At 39.1% G+C, this 20537-nt stretch overlaps 3 protein-coding genes across 4 annotated transcripts in view; 1 reads left to right on the forward strand and 2 right to left on the reverse strand.

Annotated features, from left to right (window-relative positions):
• Positions 1 to 622: 622 nt before the first annotated feature.
• Positions 623 to 2793, reverse strand: LOC109621289 (CCA tRNA nucleotidyltransferase 1, mitochondrial). Of its 2 annotated transcripts, none has more exons than XM_020076296.3 (6): positions 2666 to 2793; positions 2387 to 2578; positions 2035 to 2318; positions 1339 to 1659; positions 1055 to 1280; positions 623 to 991 (listed from the first exon to the last, which is right to left on the reverse strand). In XM_020076296.3, the coding sequence occupies exons 2-6, from the start codon at positions 2536 to 2538 to the stop codon at positions 682 to 684; spliced, it is 1293 nt and encodes a 430-aa protein (XP_019931855.3). In that variant the 5' UTR covers positions 2539 to 2578; positions 2666 to 2793; the 3' UTR covers positions 623 to 681. The 2 variants fall into 2 exon arrangements, with proteins under 2 accessions (XP_019931855.3, XP_019931854.3); XM_020076295.3 differs by having other exon boundaries at positions 2387 to 2595.
• A 5853-nt stretch (positions 2794 to 8646) lies between these two features.
• LOC109622073 (polyubiquitin-C) lies at positions 8647 to 16309 on the forward strand. The gene is made up of 3 exons (XM_020076299.3): positions 8647 to 8767; positions 8903 to 8941; positions 14659 to 16309. Exon 3 carries the CDS (start codon positions 14660 to 14662, stop codon positions 16031 to 16033), a length of 1374 nt encoding a protein of 457 aa, XP_019931858.3. The 5' UTR covers positions 8647 to 8767; positions 8903 to 8941; position 14659; the 3' UTR covers positions 16034 to 16309.
• Positions 16308 to 20537, reverse strand: part of LOC115269090 (FAST kinase domain-containing protein 2, mitochondrial-like) — a 29542-nt gene continuing 25312 nt past the window's right edge. The window contains exon 3 of the mRNA XM_029877444.2: positions 16308 to 16553. Within this exon, the coding sequence (XP_029733304.2) occupies positions 16346 to 16553 (208 nt within the window). The 3' untranslated portion in view covers positions 16308 to 16345. The remainder of the gene's footprint in view (positions 16554 to 20537) is intronic.

Below are 20537 nucleotides of genomic sequence, written 5' to 3' on the forward strand. Positions count from 1 at the left end.
TCAGCCCTAACAGTCCATAGCAATGCCTGTCAATATATGCGCCTCACACATGCAACCCCTACACCCTAACAGTATAGTCACTTGGGTATCCCTGGGTTTTGACATGATGGTCAGGGATCACAGCCATCAAAACGTTCCACACTTTATCAGGGCTTACGACCTGTAGACATGATGATTTCTCAATAGTTTCAAGCTCTTTCGGACCTTCCGCTATTGGAGACAATCATGGCTAGCGGTGTTAATTACTGAAAAACTTATCATTATTAAACTAACCTTGTTACTGAACGCACGTTTTTCTTCAAAGATAATTATAATGTAATATTTTAGCGGTAAGCGTTGTATAGAATTGCCGCTTGACTTGTTCGAATTCTGCATCAACTAAGTAGGTAGAACGATGCCTAATCCATTTTCTGAACCGCAGAGCGAATAATACCAAATGTATCGCATAATAAACTGTGCGTTTTAACAAATCGAATTTTCAAATATTATCGTGAACTATTATGATGGATCAGCACGACCTATGTTGCGAAACATTTCAGCCAAGAATGTTAGATAGGAACCTATTTTGCAAGGGCTTTATTAATGATGTGATATCTGCATAAATAAAATCACTAAAGAGAAATTACGTAACAAGTTGCCCATCAACCACCATGTTTCAGGCAACAACATAACCATAGTTTCTCACACCTTCTTGGAAAGCTCAAGTTTTTCCAGCACACTCGGCAAATGCTCCAATAGTTCCGATTCACTCATATTGAACTGATTGGCAGCCCAAATCATTTTCAGTTCGCTCATTACCTGACCCAGCTTTTGACCCTTCGGTGCACCTTTTTCGATCAAGGCGTTACCCTTGAGGGGAAAGGCTGGAATCTCCCACTCCTTGAGCTGATTGTACAGATCCCGTTTGCCGTGATACCGGAGTAGCTCCAGAACATACTCCTTCTTAAGCTTCGCGCTTCCGATGGTATGGAGTGTCAGCTGTTGATATGGTCTGAAATGTATAGAATAGATTAGAACTCGATGAGCTGCGGGCAAAGATTATGTAAGAACTTACAGAAGTTCATCGACTTCCTTGAATTCCTCTCGGTTCTGCGTAAGAAAGTAGGATAACTCTCTTTCGAAGACTGTGAATTTCAGTCGTAAGTTGAGGGTAATTGCATCCTCTGGAACTCGTAGCAAGGCCGAAAGGACTGTTATGGGTTGTATTTCGCCTTTGTGAGCGGATTCTACCCTTTTGAATACAGCCTTGAATTCATCCGTGTTTGGCTTTTCGGGCAGACCTGAAAAGCACATTCATTCATACACATGTGACCTACTCTACTTTTGATCTTATCTTACCCATGTGAGGAGCCAATCCACAGTCTATCATCTTGATCGTCAAATTGCAACCGAAATTTCCCGACAATATCTTCTTCCACTCCTGCCAGATTCTCTCGCCGCTGATCCTTGCCAGTCCGGAAGCGTTCTTTGCGATGATCCGTAGGGTTTCTTCATCGTGATTATTTTCCTGCTCGGCTATCCTTCCGTAGAACCGGAAGTATCGCAAAATGCGGAGATAATCTTCCTTGATTCGCAAATCCGGATCGCCGACGAATGCCACGCGACGTTTCTGTAGATCTTCGTATCCGTAGAAGTAGTCGTACACTTTACCGTCGAATCCTGGAAAAAACGTAAGTAATTGGCATGAATAATAATCATCCAAAATAGTAATTTGTAATTTGTTGTTTTATTGTAAATAGAGTAGAATGTTTTGCAGAAGTCTAAACAAAGTGTTTATCAACGGTTGTGATGCGAACGCGCACCACTTTGTATTAAGTAGTACAGGGGTCAACAGTAGAGGTCAGTCTCTTTTTGACTTCATAATTTTGAGAAGTTTTCGTATATTTACTAAAGCTTTACTTTACTTCGTAGTTCACTATCTATAGAAATCTGTCAAGTATCTGATGAAGTATCCATGACAGAGACAGAGCATATGCAAATTCTATCAAAAACCTATGTATTGCAATACTTAATGTAAATCAAAATTCCACTTACCCAAAAACATCGAATTGATGGTCAAGTCGCGCCTATTGGCATCCAGCAGCCAGTCCGTGGTATGGATCACTTCAGCATGCCGGCCATCCGTCACAGCATCAATTCTGAGAGTAGTGATTTCAAAGTTTTCCTTATCGTTGATCCTCGGCGTGATCGTTCCATGCTTTTCTCCGTTCATGTTGACCATACGGATGTTTTCCTTGGTGAAAATTTCCTTCATTTCCGTTGGCGTAGCCGTCGTAGCAATATCTATGTCCTTGGGGCATTTCCCCATAAGGATGTCCCTGTTGATATAGGTAAAACGGGCAATCAGCATTTAAAATGTTATTCCCCATCAACATGAATTCCATACCTCACAGCTCCTCCAGCGACACGAATCTCATAATTGTATCTCTTGAACAAATCAATCAAATCTTCGAGTTCTTTCGTAAAAATGGACCGAAATTCAGGCGTATCGATCTTCAGCACCACCGGATCCGGCCGGGCGATTGCACTTGCTTCCATTCTGCGTTTCACGATGAATTCCGACCACCGATCGTTTGCCCTTTGGCAGAAGCAATTCTACGGTTAATGTACGTTCACAATTTTAACCGGTGATGCCGCAATGCTTATAAATACTAAGGCCACTTACTGTGAATTCTCTGCGAAAATTCCGAACGATCACTAGTCGATTGGAAATTTTGCTCAAAATCATTCCCGCGCACCACACAATCTGGGATCGATCTCAATGCAAAAGTTGCGTTGTTTTGTTTTGTTTTATTATGTTTCCAGTTCAAAACCGAATTAGCGACATTTTTTCTTCGACTTCCGCTGCTTTTGCCTTGCGTTAAACACAATGTCGGAAGTGGGGCGCTGTATAGAGCACCAGGTGTACAATACAGCGCCCCACTTCCGACATTGTGTTTAACGCAAGGCAAAAGCAGCGGAAGTCAAAGAAAAAATGTCGCTAATTCGGTTTTGAACTGGAAACATAATACTTGCCTTGCCGTCCGCGCCGCGACGCCGCTGCCGGCTTTCGCGCAACTGTCAAAAACATCTGGAAAATGGAGGCGGGATTAACGCTGGGCGAGATTAACGGCGCCACAGTAAACACGCTAACTTTCAAGTATCCGTTCCTTGGTTTTTTGTTACCCACACTCAGAAATAAAAGTATACACGGAATTACTATTATTTATGCATTTTGTATCCGCATCTGTCTCACTCTCTTTCTGTTTTCATGCTATCCGCTGCTTCGTCTGGGTTGACAAATCACTTCGCTTCAACCCAGGCTAAACGGCAGATAGCATGAAAACAGAAAGAGAGTGAGAGAGATGCGGATACAAAATGCACAAATAATAGTATTTAATTCCGTGTATACTTTTATTTCTGAGTGCACAAGGTTACCCATTTTTGTATCGGTGAACCATAGACAAACAGACGTAAAGCCCAGTTTTGTGTTCAAAAGGAATCTCTCAAAATTCTTGACCGATTCCTGACAGAATTTCTATACGATGACTGCCATTTGAACTGTCATTTCTTTGCAACTGAGTAAATACTGTGATCGAAAAAAATCGGTTTCTTAGGCGATTCTGGCAAGGAATATTCCAAGTGGTTTCCAACGAGGTTTCCAACCGTCATTGCGAGCGGGAGCGCGAGGAAACAACCCACTGCTGCACTCAGAAATAAAAGTATACACGGAATTACAATTGGCTTCTTTAAGAGCACCTTTAACGGTGCGCTTCTATACCCCGTTTGGCAGCCCTCCATCATTGCAGCAAACTTTACCGGTCGCTGCTGGATGCGCTCGCAAAATAGTAGCGCTATGGGTGGGTGACCAAATATAGTAGCGGAACAGTTGCGCTGCTAAAAATTATATGGGAATATGACAGCCCTGCCGATACGAATCAAGGTGACTGATTTGATTGCTACCGGTGTGGAAAAGGGTGGTTAAGTCAAAATGGTAGCGCTGCGCGGGTTGCTCGAATAGTAGCCGCCGTTAATGTTGCTCTAACGATGTTGGGATAATTCGATATTCTGAATCTGCAGGTCAAACTGTGCTGAAATCCAAATTTTCATGAATTTTGAAGCCGGGGACCCATTTAAAAATCAATTCAAAGTTTGTATGGGAGCAATTTGAGCTATCTGCCGTTTAGCCTGGGTTGAAGCGAAGTGATTTGTCAACCCAGACGAAGCAGCGGATAGTATGAAAACAGAAAGAGAGTGAGAGAGATGCGTATTAGTATGGGACTCGCTTGTTTGGAAAAAAAATCCTCGCTCCAGTCGACTTTTTCGATCCCATTTAGGTCCCATATGAAGTGTACAAAATTTCAGCGCAATCGGTGAAACTATAACACTAGTTTACAGCATTTTTGAACTCGGTAAGCTGATGATCATTTTTGGTATAGAATCATGCCCTGAGTTCGAAAACGTGAAGGAAAAAAATTACAGTAGAGCGGAAATTTTTTCGACTTTCCATACAAGGTTGATGATTTGAAATCGATTTTTGTTCTATTTTTAAGCGAAGTCGCTCACTTCAAACATCTCATTCTCCGTAATCAATGCTGCGATTAAGCTGAAATTTTTACTGTGACTCGCCTACATATGATATGTTAAATAAACGTTGAGAAAGAATTTTTTGTTGGTTTTTTCTTATTGAAAAAAATACATTTCTTCAAAAAATTTTGGGAATTTTGCTAAAATTTAAGAAGATCGTCCCTGAAACTCGCCAATATCTTGAATTTCATCAATCTGACGCAAATCCTGTATTCAGGTGATCGAATGGTATTGTATTCAGCTTTTAATTAATGGAAAAAGATTTAAAATTGGTTGAACAAAACGCAATATATTTGAATTTTAGTAAATTACATATTGTGAAAATTTACAAAACTCGATATTGAGCTAAAACTCAAAAACTGTTCTACTTTAAATTTTTTGAAGGTCGGTTTCGAAATCAGCACTAAATTGTGCTTCAAAAATTTTGGTCGTTGACAGAAGTTCACGACTTTCGTTTTATTTTGTAAACTTGTGTAATTTAGCGCAAGTGGTTCAAAGTTTTCATAGGATTTACTATGGGAAAAGTTGCACTTTCAAACAAAAAATCCCAGAGGTCGCCCTTTGTCTCCACAATTCAAATCGATCAACGCTTCTTGTAGAAAAATCATTTGTGAAACTTTCCTTCGAAGACCGCAAAACGATTGGATTCTTGTGGAAAAAGTTATTGATTTATTACCGACTAGTGATCCAACGAATGGCTTTTTGTTTTGTTTTATCAGCAGCACTGCTGCTGCCGTTGTTGCATGGGGCGGTGGCAGGCATCACCACCCCCAGAAACAGCAGCAGCCAAGGCAACAGCTACAGTGCTGCTGATAAAACAAAACAAAAAGCCGTTCGTTGGATCACTAATCGGTAATAAATCAATAACTTTTTCCACAAGAATCCAATCGTTTTGCGGTCTTCGAAGGAAAGTTTCACAAATGATTTTTCTACAAGAAGCCTTGATCGATTTGAATTATGGAGACAAAGGGCGACCTCTGGCATTTTTTGTTTGAAAGTGCAACTTTTCCCATAGTAAATCATATGAAAACTTTGAACCACTTGCGCTAAATTATAGTTTCACCGATTGCGCTGAAATTTTGTACAGTTCATATGGGACCTAAATGGGATCGAAAAAGTCGACTGAAGCGAGAATTTGATGTTTGTCCCATACTAATGCGTATACAAAATGCATAAAAAATAGTAATTCCGTGTACACTGAAGTTTTTTTTTACGCGGTTTTTTTTACGCGGTTTTTTTTACGCGGTTTTTTTTACGCGGTTTTTTTTACGCGGTCCGTCCTAAAAAAAACCGCGTTATTTCAAGACCCGTCGTAAAAAAAACCGTCGTAAAAAAAATCCGCGTTTTTACCCTTCTTACACCCATAAGAAGGGTATAAATATCGCTCGAAAAACCGACTTTCGATCCGAGGCCCGCAGGGCCGAGTCTCATATACCAATGAACTCAGCTCGACGAACTGAGCAAATGTCTGTATGTGTGTGTGTGTATGTGTGTATGTGTGTGTGTGTGTGTATGTGCGTTACAAAAAAAGTCACGCACGTTTCTCAGCCGTCTCTCAACCGATTTGAGTTCTCTTGGAAGCAAATGAAAGCTACTACATCCTAGTAGAACGCTATTGAATTTTTTTTCGATTGGACGTTTGGTTACCGAGATATCTCTCGAAGAGTACTTATGAGTCATACTTCTAAACTTTTTAAGATTTTTGACCAAGTGTATCATAATAAATATTTCGACCGTTTGTAAATCGATTTGGGTTCTCTTGGCACTAAATGAAAGCTACAGCATCCTAGTAGATCGCCCAGAAATTTTATTTCGATTGGACATTTGGTTACAGAGATATCTTTCGAAGAGTACTTAGGATTTATACAACTAAACCTTTTGAGAATTTTGACCAAGAGTATCATAATAAATATCTTAGCCGTCTGTCAGCCGATTTCGGTTATCCTGGCACCAAATAAAAGCTACAACATTCTAGTATAACCCTATACAATTTCATTAGGATTGGACATTTGGTTACCGAGATATCTTTCAAAGAGTACTTTGGAGTAATACAGGTTAACTTTTTGAGAGATTTTTGACCAAGGGTACCATAATAAATATCTCAGCCATCTGTCAACCGATTTTGGTTCTCTAAGCACCAAATGAAAGCTACAATATGCTTGTATAAGGCCCTGAAATTTTATTTCGATTCGACATTTGATTACTGAGATATCTTACGAAGAGTATTTCAATAAATTATTTTTTTATTATATTCACTTGTTATCTTGCATTTGTTTTTGACCAGTCTATGGGAAATTATTTTTCAATAAATGATGCTGACCTCATACAAAGTGTATACTAGCAGGTTATTGTTTTCAACAAAATTATAAATAACAAATACACAGGAATTTTATGGAAACTAACAATATGTTAAATGAAAGCTTTGAAGAACCAGACAGCCAAAATAACTAGCTAATGCCAAAACTGATTAACTTAGTAGATATATCATTTTTGTCGTTTTTACACCATAACCATGAATACCAAGTACTTCGGAGCTAATTTAATTGACTGATTTAGACAAAGTGTATCTCGCTGATTTTCTTACCCATTTGTTAATCGATTCAAGATCTTTTAGCAGTTAATAAAAGATACAAAATTCCAGAATATGTAAGCTATTTCTTAAACATTCCATACAAGACTCTAGGAAGTGTCTGGCATTTCTGGTAGTTTAGTCCATGGTCCATGGTGCTATTTTGGAAACCAATCCACTAGATGCCAAATCCACAATATTTTCTAGAACTTATGGTCAATTCCACAAAACAAATATGTTAAATACAAATAATACAACAATAATTTTAATAAGTGTAAGAAGGGTTCTGTTCACCATAGGTGGATTAAATCGGGTTTTTCAAAAACACGCGTAAAATAGTCAGCACCACATCTAACGTGACTTGACTTTTTTTACGACGTTTTTTGAAATAACGCGGTTTTTTTTTACGACGGGCGAGGGGCGAATCACTAGCGCATTTTCGATTCAGCCTTGCGTATTGACATACGCATTGGCGCATTTTGTTACGCATTAGCGTATTAAGGTACGCATTTCTCGCGCATTTCTAAAATTGAACAACACCTGTCAAAATTTTACAGCATGCACTTTTCAACGCATTGATAAAATTGCTCGTATTTTTATACGCATTGACAAAAAAACTTGCATTTTTCTACGCATTGATAGAAAACACGCATTTTTCTACGCATTGATAGAAAACACGCATTTTTATGCGCATTGGTGGAATGCTCGCATTTTTATACGCATTGATAAATAACACGCATTTTCCTACGCATCGGCGTATTTTTCAACAAATTATGTATTAAAACCCCAAAAATTCGTCATGCATTCCTGTGCATTTTTCAACGCATTGGATATTTTGGTGCATTTTTCAACGCATTACATTTTCAAATGCATTTTTCAACGCATTGGAGCATTTTGTAACGCATTTCCATCAAAACGCATTTTCGATTCAGTTGTTTTGGAAGTGATCCGCCCCTCGACGACGGGTCTTGAAATAACGCGGTTTTTTTTACGACGGGTCTTGAAATAACGCGGTTTTTTTTTACGCGGGACCATTACCGCCGTAAAAAAAAACTTCAGTGTATCCACTTATCCGCGAGCGGTAATGGCGGCGGCGGGCACAACCAACCGATTCGAATTTTGACGTTTCGTGGGGATCGCAATCGGTTGGCGCCACCGATCGGTTGGTGAAGGGGTGAGGAGGAGAATGAAACTGTTTTGACTTTCCCCCAAGAAACGTCAAATTCCGAACCGGTTTGATATGCCCGCCGCCGCCATTACCGCTCGCGGATAAGTGGATACTTTTATTTCTGAGTGTGGGTAAAAAGTTCAAGCAGCTTACTTATTTATGCGTTCTTTTAACGTATTTTTTAGGTAATCTGTTTTTTCCGTGTATTATTTTAAGCGTGGCCATGCCCGCCCGTTGTTCCATTAACGCGCGCGCGCGACAAAACAAAGCCAGCTGTTTTGCGAGCGCTTCTTCGGCTTTTCGTCCCCTAGGCCCTAGGAGCTCCTTTCGTTAAACGATCGGCCATCATTCAGTTTTCTACAAGCGAGAAGAACACTAGTGAAATCAGTGGAGCTCTCAGTGACGAAAAAAGTGCGTAGTTTCATTCCTGCTGTGAAAAAGTGTTATAACAAGAATTTCGATAATATTAGTCCTGTTCAACGACGTAGGTTGAACTTGCTCGAAGTTGCTGCATCCCGCTCTTACCCGTTTGATGACAAATGGGCAAGAGCAAGATGCAGCAACTTCGAGCAAGTTCAACCTGCGTCGTTGAACAGGACTATTGTGTAATTTTCTGCTTTGAAAAAGTATCGATAGAGGTAAGTTATTCTAAATTATGGTTGCAGAATGGAAATAAATCCAATTTGGCTATGAATTCGAAAGGAAATCGAATTCAATCGATTTCTTCCAAAACTGCTTTAAAAGAAGCTTTTTGTTGCTCCCAAAGTTGTCGAACATGATGAAATTCCATTTATCCGTAGTTTTTCAATGAAATTTCGACGATTTCCATGAATTTTCACCGATTTCAAGGTTCAGCCAAGATGGCGTCCATCGATGGAAAACCTCTTGCTCATCCAAGCGAACAAAGAAGTCGTTCCAAGATGGCTGATTTTTTCCATCCAAAGTAGCTGAAGCATTACCTACTTGACTACTGTTAGCTTGTTCACTCATGGTGCAGTTGTAGGTCAAGGAAATCATCAATGGTTTTCCGACAGCTAGGTATAGTTATCGGCTAGCCGTTTGATTTTTTTTATTGCGTTGGCTTCATGTTCTGTCTTGTGAGCTTGTCATGTTATTCTTCTATGACCTTTTACGTTCAGTGACTTCACTTTACCGGTAGTAACTGACTAATGATTTCACATGAATTCCACACTTGTCTTGCCTACTGCGTTTTTTGACGTTCCAAATCCAAGCCCCCGTTAAAAATGTATCAAACATCGATTTTCAAAAATCTCAATATTTCTATACATTTTTCGGCTCATAAACCTTCCTTGGATGAAAACTAACAGAACAAAACAAATCGACACTGATTTTTCATTTGGGCCTAACTGACATTTTCGAATTCTTTTCATCTATCCTCTCTTTGTGTTATCACAGAATGTGTATTGAGTTTTCCAAAGATTTTTTGGTTGAAATGCGAATAAGACGACTACATATTGCTATAGAAACAAAAATAATAATGATTGTTTTGATCAAGAGTTATTAGCCAAAGAGAGAGTCGACGAAGAGAAATCGATCATGTCAGTTAGGCCCTTATGAAAAATCATTGTCGAAATATCCAAATCGGACGTTCCGTTCGCGAGCTATGCGCGGTCCCACGTATGCCACTGCATCTACACTGAAATAATTCTAAGAGCCTATTTCATCAGACGCTACACATACACTGAGGATACTGCAACTCCGAAAATCATACGAATCAACTATGATTTTTTGCCACAAGAATTTCTTGCGAAAATCATAGTTACGAACTATGATTTTGGATTGAAAGCGCCAACTATTATTGTCATACTGTTACTGTATAAATTTCATTACATTCACGTATGAAAATCATACCTAAAACGTATGAAAACTGAAAGTATGTCTTATGACTATCATACATATTTTTGTGAAATATTTTGCACAAATTCAAAAAAAAAAATGCAACCTGGAATCGAACCAGGAACGTCAAGGTTGGCGAGTGCGTGCTTTACTCATTCGCCCATCGACGCTTCGGAAGTTGAAGTGGTTAGAAGCCAATAAAAGGTTTTATTGTTTTTTAGCAATGATGTTTCATAACACATCTTATGATTTTCATACGATGCTTCTTATGAGATTTTTCATACGACAAGTCTTATGGATTTCGCTTTTCAATGTATGAAAAGCATACGAGAACTATGAAATGATGAAAACAATAAAAATAACTGGTTCATAAGATGTAAACTATGAAAAACATACGATCAGTATCCTCAGTGTACATTTTACCCCTAGTCTGACACGTTCACTTCAAATGAATCGATATACGTATCATATAATAAACAGTTCCGATTGAAAAGCCTTCTAATGAAACTAAATGACACTTGCGCATATCGGAGTTATATGCACATAACACGATCGATACATCAGCTGTGCATATAACTTTGGTCGGGTGGAAAAGCAACATTGGCAGATAAAGTGGAACACGTTTTGCAGAATTCCGCAATTCCAGTAACTGAGCTTCGTGGTCGTGCTGCTAGCGGCGTCGGTCATTTAGGCGTTGTGTGTTCGATTCCCGCTCCAGCCGAGAAAACTTTTTTTTCAAAATGTGAAGGATATTATTGGAGTTGCATATTAGCCTGGTACACGGTTTATATGGGAAAATATAAAAAATGGAAAAACTTCAACTCCTGTATACTTTTTGAGTTCCATTTTGGTCCCATATCATCTGTGCAAAATTTCAGATCGATCGAAGAAACTATATTTTAGCGCCCGCCATTCTTAGTTTTCTATACGATTTACTATGGGGAAAATTTACTTCTACAAAGAAAAATCACTTGAGGTCACCCATTGACCGCTAAAAATAAGTCGTTGAATGATTTCTGTAGATAACTTTACGAGGAATCAGACTTTAGAAGACCGCAAAGCGATGCGACGTTCGTGAAAAAAGTTATTAAGCACTTCCCGATCGATAAAATGACCTGATTTTATTGTTTATTGTTATTCCTTACATGTTAAACAGCGTTAGCATACCATTTGGTTTTCAGTGAATAACTTTTTCCACGTGCCTTAGATCGCTTTGGGGTCTTCGGAGGGTTTGTTCCTCGTAAAATTTCCAACAGAAATCATTCATCGATTCATTTTTAGGGATTAAGGGGAAACCTGTGGCGATTTTTCTTTGAAAAAGTGATTTTCCCCATAGTAAATCGTATGAAAACTTACAACGGCTGGCGCTAAAATATAGTTTCTCCGATCGAGCTGAAATTTTGCACAGTTGATATGGGGCCAAAATGGAACTCAAAAAGTGTGCAGGAGTAAAATGTCTGTTTGTGTCCCACGCTAACATTGGCGCACCCAGCCCGCATGATAGAAGCAAAATGCATGACATATAACAGTATAATGGCGACCTGAGAGTCATACCACATACCACATGCGTCGCATATAACCGCAGACAGACGTTCTAGCTCGAACAAATTTATTCAAATTTTCTATGTAAATTTTCACTAGCGACACCTAGGCAACCGATTGCCACAGTGCAGTCGCGAGCAGTTGACAGTTTGAGAAAAACACCCACCGAAAAATAAAATCAAAATAAACACTGTTAAAATCATTCCTACATTTGCGTCAAATTCACAAAGATTTGCCAATGCGAGTGAAGTTCATCCAAATGCAGTTTTATTCAAGCAAATCTATGTAACATAAAAGTAATAATGTGTAAAATATTTTACAAGAGTCCTGCGCTAATTTGTGCAAAAGATTTTAGACATTAAATGAAAGTCATTTACTCTGCACAAATTATGTGGAAACATTATTAGCGTGCAACATGTGCGGTCTTTTCCCGCCATCCGGCTGGAAGACGACCGTGGTGACAGTTGTTGGTCGCAACGCACATGTGAGGCAGCGATTGTATATGAACGCCGCTAACGCCATCTGTTCGCTGATTGCCACTTGGCAATTTGTGGCGGCCATGTTTTTTACACAAGCAGCTGAGTCAAACTTGAACGTCTGTCTGCGATATAACTCTCACTTCCCATTTTCAACCTTAGATTAGATTCATGATATTCCAATAGTGCAGTAATATATGATTGACATATAACAGTGATCGGAAGAGTTGGCTCAGTGTATATATATACAAATGCAGTGGCATACGTGGGACCGCGCATAGCTCGCGAACGGAACGTCGGATTTGAGTCATCTTTGTTTTGTTCATAGTGTTCACTAGCCAGGTATAGGGTAACCAATATAATTTGGACCCCCATATATTTTGGACCCCCTGTGTCCTTTTATCACAACTTACACAGGTTTAATGATGAAATGACGGCAGTTTTTAGAATCATTCGCTAAATAAGATCACTCTGCATGGGCAGCAATCATTTCTTTACTGGAAATATCATTATTTGCCTTGAAATTATTTTTTGCCAATCTCGTCATCCGTGCGAGTGTCGCATCATGTTTACAAAAAGAGATTGCGGTGCTGAGGTAACTTGCAGATGTAAACAAAAACGTTTATCATTCTAGCGCATTAAATTCGCAAAGTTTGTCTAATTAGCCTTTGTCAATCAAGTAATTAGGATGTGATCCAGCATATTCAAGCGGCAAATTCTTCCAAAATAGTTTCAAACGAGTTTAAACACCGGGTGTCCAAAATATATACTGAAGAGGGTCCAAAATATATTGGGGTGTCCAAAACAGTGAAAACTGATGTTTCAAAAATCAGTTATTTTCATCAAATTTTCAGCCAGAAATGATCTTGTGGGTATTTTTAACGGACAGTCGAGGCTTTTACGAACATACTAACATCATCATTATGTGTAAATACCCTCTGAATCGATTTGATTTTGAATTAAATTCGAACCAATGTCCTCTAGGGGTCCAAAATTCAACCGTTACCTTACGGTTTATATGGGAAAATATAAAAAATGGAAAAACTCCAACTCCTGTATACTTTTTGAGTTCCATTTTGGTCCCATATCAACTGTGCAAAATTTCAGATCGATCGAAGAAACTATATTTTAGCGCCAGCCATTCTTAGTTTTTCATACGATTTACTATGGGGAAAATTTACTTCTTCAAAGAAAAATCCCTTGAGGTCACCCATTGATCCCTAAAAATAAGTCGTTGAATGAAATCTGTAGATAACGAGGAATCAGACTTCCGAAGACCGCAAAAGCGATGCGAGATTCGTGGAAAAAGTTATTAAGCCTCGATCGGGTGATAAAATGACCAGATTTTATTATTTATTGTTATTCCTTACATGTTAAACAACGTTGGCATGGCATTCGGGTTTCAGTCAATAACTTTTTCCCCATGCCTTAGATCGCTTTGCGGTCTTCAGAGTGTTTGTTCCTCGTAAAATTTTCAACAGAAATCATTCATCGATATATTTTCAGGGGTTGTGGTGATTTTTCTTTGAAAAAGTGATTTTCCCCATAGTAAATCGTATAATAACTTAAAACGGCTGGCGCTAAAATATAGTTTCTCCGATCGAGCTGAAATTTTGCACAGTTGATATGGGGCCAAAATGGAACTCAAAAAGTGTACAGAAGTAAAATGTCTTTTTGTGTCCCACGCTAGTGTTTACCCAAGGAAGGTTTATGAGGCAAAAAACATGCAAAGATTGAGAGTTTTTGAAAATCGATCTTCCATACATTTTGACCGGGGACTTGGTCTTGGCTAGAAACTTGAAACGTCAAAAAACCAAAACGCAGTAGGCAAAACAAAATTGTTATATATATAGATACATTTTATGTAATCATGATCGTTTTTAGACATACAGCTCCATAGAGAACTCCCTTGCAAATTGATTCATTTGTATGGGATACACAACCCCCCCCCCCCCCCCCCCCTCCCCCTTGACCTTCCCCGGTCGCTAAAATCCCTGTATACAAATTTTCACGCCGATCAGTTCAATACTTTCCAAGTCTGTTAACCTTTTTAAATCATTTTGTGCTATTTTCCTCACTCTTTCCGAAAATTTGAAACCGGAGACCTCAGTAAACGACATTTTTTTTGTGGGAGAGACCAAAATAGCATCTGAGGGTAACGGGACTTTCGATTGTACTGGGATACTGGGCATAACACTATTAAATTTGGCATATTTAAAATGCATACTTCTTTTGATACATTATGCTAAATGCCCGTTGTGCTAATTGCCTTAACACCCTTAACACCAAGTGAGCTTATGCCAAATAACAGCATGGCAACAGCATCAGAGAGGACAAAGGCTAAAGGGGCCTACACACCTTTTCTGTGCAATTTCGCAACTCTGGACAATCACGGAGTAGCAACCACGAAGTCTACAGTCATCAATGTCCATGCTCGTAAATTACTAAATGAGCGAACATTTTCTTCTCTATCCTTGCAGGATGCAGATCTTCGTCAAAACATTGACTGGTAAGACCATCACTCTGGAGGTCGAGCCTTCGGACACCATCGAGAACGTCAAGGCCAAGATCCAGGACAAGGAAGGTATCCCGCCAGATCAGCAGCGTCTGATCTTCGCCGGTAAGCAGCTTGAGGACGGTCGTACTCTGTCCGACTACAATATCCAGAAGGAGTCTACCCTTCATCTGGTCCTGCGTCTGCGTGGTGGCATGCAGATCTTCGTGAAGACCTTGACGGGCAAGACCATCACTTTGGAGGTCGAGCCTTCTGACACCATCGAGAATGTCAAGGCCAAGATCCAGGACAAGGAAGGTATCCCGCCAGATCAGCAGCGTCTCATCTTCGCCGGAAAGCAGCTCGAGGACGGCCGTACTCTGTCGGATTACAATATCCAGAAGGAATCCACCCTCCATCTGGTCTTGCGTCTGCGTGGTGGTATGCAGATCTTCGTGAAGACCTTGACCGGCAAAACCATCACTCTTGAGGTCGAACCTTCGGACACCATCGAGAACGTCAAGGCCAAGATCCAGGACAAGGAAGGTATCCCGCCAGATCAACAGCGTCTGATCTTCGCTGGAAAGCAGCTCGAGGATGGCCGTACTCTGTCCGACTACAATATCCAGAAGGAATCCACCCTTCATCTGGTCCTCCGTCTGCGTGGTGGTATGCAGATCTTCGTGAAGACCTTGACCGGCAAAACCATCACTCTGGAGGTCGAGCCCTCGGACACCATCGAGAACGTTAAAGCTAAGATCCAAGACAAGGAGGGTATCCCACCAGATCAGCAGCGTTTGATTTTCGCCGGTAAGCAGCTCGAGGACGGTCGTACTCTGTCCGACTACAATATCCAGAAGGAGTCTACCCTTCATCTGGTCCTGCGTCTGCGTGGTGGTATGCAGATCTTCGTGAAGACCTTGACCGGCAAGACCATTACTCTTGAGGTCGAGCCATCGGACACCATCGAGAACGTTAAGGCCAAGATCCAGGATAAGGAAGGTATCCCTCCAGATCAGCAGCGTCTGATCTTCGCCGGTAAGCAGCTGGAAGATGGTCGTACTCTGTCCGACTATAACATCCAGAAGGAATCCACCCTCCATCTGGTCTTGCGTCTGCGTGGTGGTATGCAGATCTTCGTAAAGACGCTGACCGGCAAGACCATCACTCTGGAGGTCGAGCCCTCGGACACCATCGAAAACGTCAAGGCCAAGATCCAGGACAAGGAAGGTATCCCCCCAGACCAGCAGCGTCTGATCTTCGCCGGTAAGCAGCTCGAAGATGGCCGTACCCTATCCGATTACAACATTCAAAAGGAGTCTACCCTTCACTTGGTCCTTCGTCTTCGCGGCGGAAACTGAATCACATCATCCCGAGTACATACGATGCTTATAAATGTCGCTCGCTACATTTTAATCTTCGATCAACATCATCAAATAAATTAAATGAATTTCTCTCGGTAGTACATTCTATAAGTCCCTCTTATGATCTCCGCGAAATTACGCGTGAAGAGAACCCACAAAGCACTCAAAATCCTAAAACGTAGTCCTCACCTGTTGGAATTTCTCCATTGACGTAGTGCTTTCTTTTCTGTAACGATTGCTGAAGAACAAAAATAAAACACCAGTAAAAATGTACTTTTCCGCTGTAGTTTATTCAATCGATCCGAAAGTTCATTGCATACAGTTGATCTTCGCACGTACTTCCCTTTCCAGGTATGGCAACCGTTCGGCTTCCGGAAGGTTCGACCACATCTGGTACGGCACGGGCACTACGGATACTCCCAATGCTTCGATCGTTCGAATGAACATGGCGAATCGGCCCCGCAAGCGGTTCACGTTCAAGGCGTAGTAGCTCTTCGGCAAGCACAAAACGACGACACTGCGGGCAGAGAAAGAGACGTTTACAGTATCTGCTAGTAGAAAATTCGTTTGGTAAGTTATGTTTAAACTTTCAAAAAGCATTAAATACTGCTCGGAACAAGCACTGCCGTGTGCACATAGTTGTCCCATGTTACTTTTTGACGGTTTTGACTTTTTTAAATTTTGTTGTTGTTTCTTCCATGGTAAAATTAAGAACTGTACCAACAATTTTCAACCGAATGAAAATTCTGTTAATTGTAGGGGTAGGCGGGGCATAATGAGCAGGTGGGGCATAATGAGCACCTTGTATTTTCACTGTAAATCTTCAAATTAACAAAACAAATTGCTTGATTGTAGCCTTATTATCTAAAATCCAATGAGTTGATGACAAAACATTAGTCAAAAAATCCGTTTACCTTGAAAAAATTATCAAAATGCGTAAAGTGGTCATGTACTGGGAAAATATTATAAGAATCAGGTGACCTAAAATAAGGTTTTGGGTATCGAAATCACAACTAAGTGGGCATCTATTGATTTTCTTGATATTCCCTAGGCCAATGAAACGTATTTGTAACACTTTTCAACTGTTTGTATAATTATTTTGTTGAAAAAATATGCTTCAAAGAGTTGGTAGTAGGGTGGGGCAGAATGAGCAACTAGTGATAAAATAATGAAAATAGTAAACATCTTCAACAAACAAATTTTAATTTTGGTTTTCTCTGTTTTGATGCATATAGTAAGATTTTGTTTGTAACTTTCAATTTATTTACTTGAAAATTTCAGTATCTGTAAATTATCACCGTTTAAAAATTCCTCAATAGAAGACTCATTGAAACCCCACAGTTTCCTACAAATTAAACCCCGTAATCCCTTCAAATTCTCATTGATTGTTGCCGGTATGCTTTATCATTAACAAGAATAGTCAATTAGCATTTGATTGTGTACAAAACTGATATTGATCATCCTGCCCCACCTAGGGTGCTCATTATGCCTCACCCCCAAAACGCAACTCGCGATTTTATACGTTTTTAAAAACATAAAATTCTACAACATTTATAACTTAATTCGGAATTTTATCGATTAGCTTTTGTCAGTAAAGGTTCAAATGAGGATTGAATGTTAAAATTACACATTGGTTGCATTTAATTTACTGGATTTGGTGGCAAAATGATAGGCTGCTCATTATGCCCCGCCTACCCCTACTGAAACATTGTCCAGGGTGTCTACTACCTGGAAAAACCTGGAAAACCTGGAATTATCAGGGAATTTTACTCGACCTGGAAAAATCCTGGAATTCTCAGGGAATTATGGTGACAATCAGGGAATTTCTGTGTTTATCATTTTATTACAAATTTTTAGTTAGAAATGCCTCGAAGCGAATAAAAATTTCGGCTGCGCCGCTATTAACAACCCGCTCGTTAAATATTATTTATCAGATATTCTTTACCCTTGACGTTGAAACTAACTTGTACTTTTTCCACAGCAATATCCTATTTATGTTTTACCTATTTCGGTAAACTGAGTCGACAATGTCGACATGCTTTTATTGTTAGGATTTTGAATTCTCAAATCTTTCAATCTATTGAAGCGTTAAATATTGGCTTAGTGACTTAAATTATATAACCTATTTTTCCTTGTTTCCATGTAAATGAGCTTATTGTCTTGCAGAATTTATTGAGGTTTGCCTAACACATTTGCAATCGCCTGTAGATGTTGGAAAATACCTGAAGGAACTTAACGTTGAACTTTTCGTCATTGAAATCATCGTCATCATCAAACATTTGAAAGCAGTTTTTTCGTTCAAAACAAAAGTTTATGCTATGAAAATATATTCACTGTACTCCACATGAGGAATATAATGCAGTGAATATATTTTCATGATCCTTGTTTTGATTTGCAGCGAGAAAACTGCTTTTTATTTTCCGAAAAATGATGACGGATGCTTGAGCCTTAAAGATACATTTTGAGTTCCTGAAACTCCTGCAGAATATTATTGATCAATTGGGACTTCTGGCGGATTCGATGGGAGAATTTTTAAATATTTTTCTGACTATTTCTGAAACGTTTTTAGAACAACTCATAAATGATTCTAAACTATGTTTGAAGCTCTCTCTTTCCCATAATTGACAACCAAAACTATTAAATTACATTTTTTTTCTGTAACAATATTTGTTCATATACTTTTGGTAAAAACGATGTTTTGACGTGGAGAAAAGAATTAAAATATTCTGAAGGAATTAAGAAATTCCTCTAGTTGAATTTATGTAGATATTTTTTAAATTTTCAAGTGTTACTGGCAGTATTCTCTCTCTTCTTGGCGTAACTTCCTCATTGGGACAAAGCCTGCTTCTCAGCTTAGTATTCTATGAGCACTTCCACAGTTATTAACTGAGAGCTTCTTCTGCCAATGACCATTTTGCATGCGTATATCGTGTGGCAGGCACGAAGATATTCTATGCCCAAGGAAGTCAAGGAAATTTCCTTTATGGAAAGATCCTGGACCGACCGGGAATCGAACCCATCACCCTCAGCATGGCCTTATATACTGGCAGTATTATTTGAAGTCAATTCTTCTCAAACTCTGAAAGGATTTTCTGTCTGAAGTCCTATAAACATATCTAACATTGTTGCTAGCAATTTCTAGAAAAGGAGGAATCGGTTGAGAGAAGAGTCTAGTAAAAATTCATGAAAAATACATACTTAAGTGAATCTTTTGCGAAATTAACGAAGGTCTTCGTGCGCAATTAACTGAAGCTATGAGTGAAGGGTTTCTTTGAGGATTTGTTTCAAAGCGTTAGCTGCAATTTTAAAAAAGTCCGACAATATTTAAGAAAGTTTGCTCAGGAACTACTCGGAATACTTTCTGCTGGAACGGCCAAGCTTAACTTTTTTTAAAAATATAGTATAATTTATTGTTGTTTTCCTTGCTAAATTCCTTCAGAAATTCATAAACAAAATTTTCAACAAATTATGCAGAAAATTCTCCTAAAGTATCGCTAGGATTGTATTAAGAATTCCATCTGAAAATCATCTCGTCCTAAATGCTGGTGGAATGTTCTCCTTAAATGTCTTTATAGTAGGAACTAGAAATTTCACAAAAAGTTGCGTTTCCACAAATTTCTAGAAATCTGAAAACATGTTTAGTTTAGTCGATTTGTTAAACCTGGAATTATTTTCAAAAACCTGGAAAAATCCTGGAAATATCAGGGAATTTCATTTTCATAATTGAGTAGACACCCTGTGAAACATTGTCAATATTACCATGCGTGAAGTACCATTGACTGAAAACATTCTTGATGTTACTATTTTGACATTGTATTTTTGACCATGTTTATCCAAGATACGCAACATTCAAGTCTACATGATCGAAATTACAATGCCCAAATAGTAGAACCAAGAATGTTTTTAGTCAACATTAATACACGCATGGTAATATTGACAATGTTTCAGTACAATTAACAGAATTTTGCATTCGGTTGAAAATTGTTGGTACAGTTCTTAATTTTACCATGGATTCGGTAGAAACAACAACAAAATTTATTTCAGTGTAGTGTCTACCTAATGGTTGGGTGCATAGGATATCTACCTACATGAAATACCATTCATAACAGTATCTAAATGTCTAGGTTCATTATGTCTACCTAAGGTAGTATAAATACGGGTGGTCATTGGACCACACAGCATAGACTGCACAAGCCTTGGACTTGTCAACATCTTTATTATTTTTCTTTTGAAGGATATAAAAGTCCCACGTTCTGTTTTGTCATCATAAATTCCATTTTGCAGCATAAGCTGTCTTATGTTCATTTATTTTCTCTCAAAAGCTATCCCATGTTCAATTTATACGCATGAAAAGCTATTCGAGCACCTCTGAGGGAATCCTGAACATTTTCCTGATAAGATTTGTAAAATTCAACATGGGACAGCTTATGATGAAAATTACAACATGGGACAGCTTATGCTGAACATGACACATGACATTGGACAGCTTATGCAGAAAAAA

The sequence above is a fragment of the Aedes albopictus genome, unplaced genomic scaffold (assembly GCF_035046485.1).
Source record: "Aedes albopictus strain Foshan unplaced genomic scaffold, AalbF5 HiC_scaffold_132, whole genome shotgun sequence".
Lineage (NCBI taxonomy): Eukaryota > Metazoa > Arthropoda > Insecta > Diptera > Culicidae > Aedes > Aedes albopictus.

Excerpts from the sequence above, each read along its gene's own strand:
- LOC109621289 (XM_020076295.3), bottom strand. The coding sequence starts at position 2,728 with ATGATTTTGAGCAAAATTTCCAATCGACTAGTGATCGTTCGGAATTTT. Across the intron at positions 2,596-2,665 it reads ATTTTCGCAGAGAATTCACA|AATTGCTTCTGCCAAAGGGC; the intron begins GTAAGTGGCCTT and ends CATTAACCGTAG. Across the intron at positions 1,281-1,338 it reads TGGATTGGCTCCTCACATGG|GTCTGCCCGAAAAGCCAAAC; the intron begins GTAAGATAAGAT and ends TGTGCTTTTCAG.
- LOC109622073 (XM_020076299.3), top strand. The coding sequence starts at position 14,660 with ATGCAGATCTTCGTCAAAACATTGACTGGTAAGACCATCACTCTGGAG.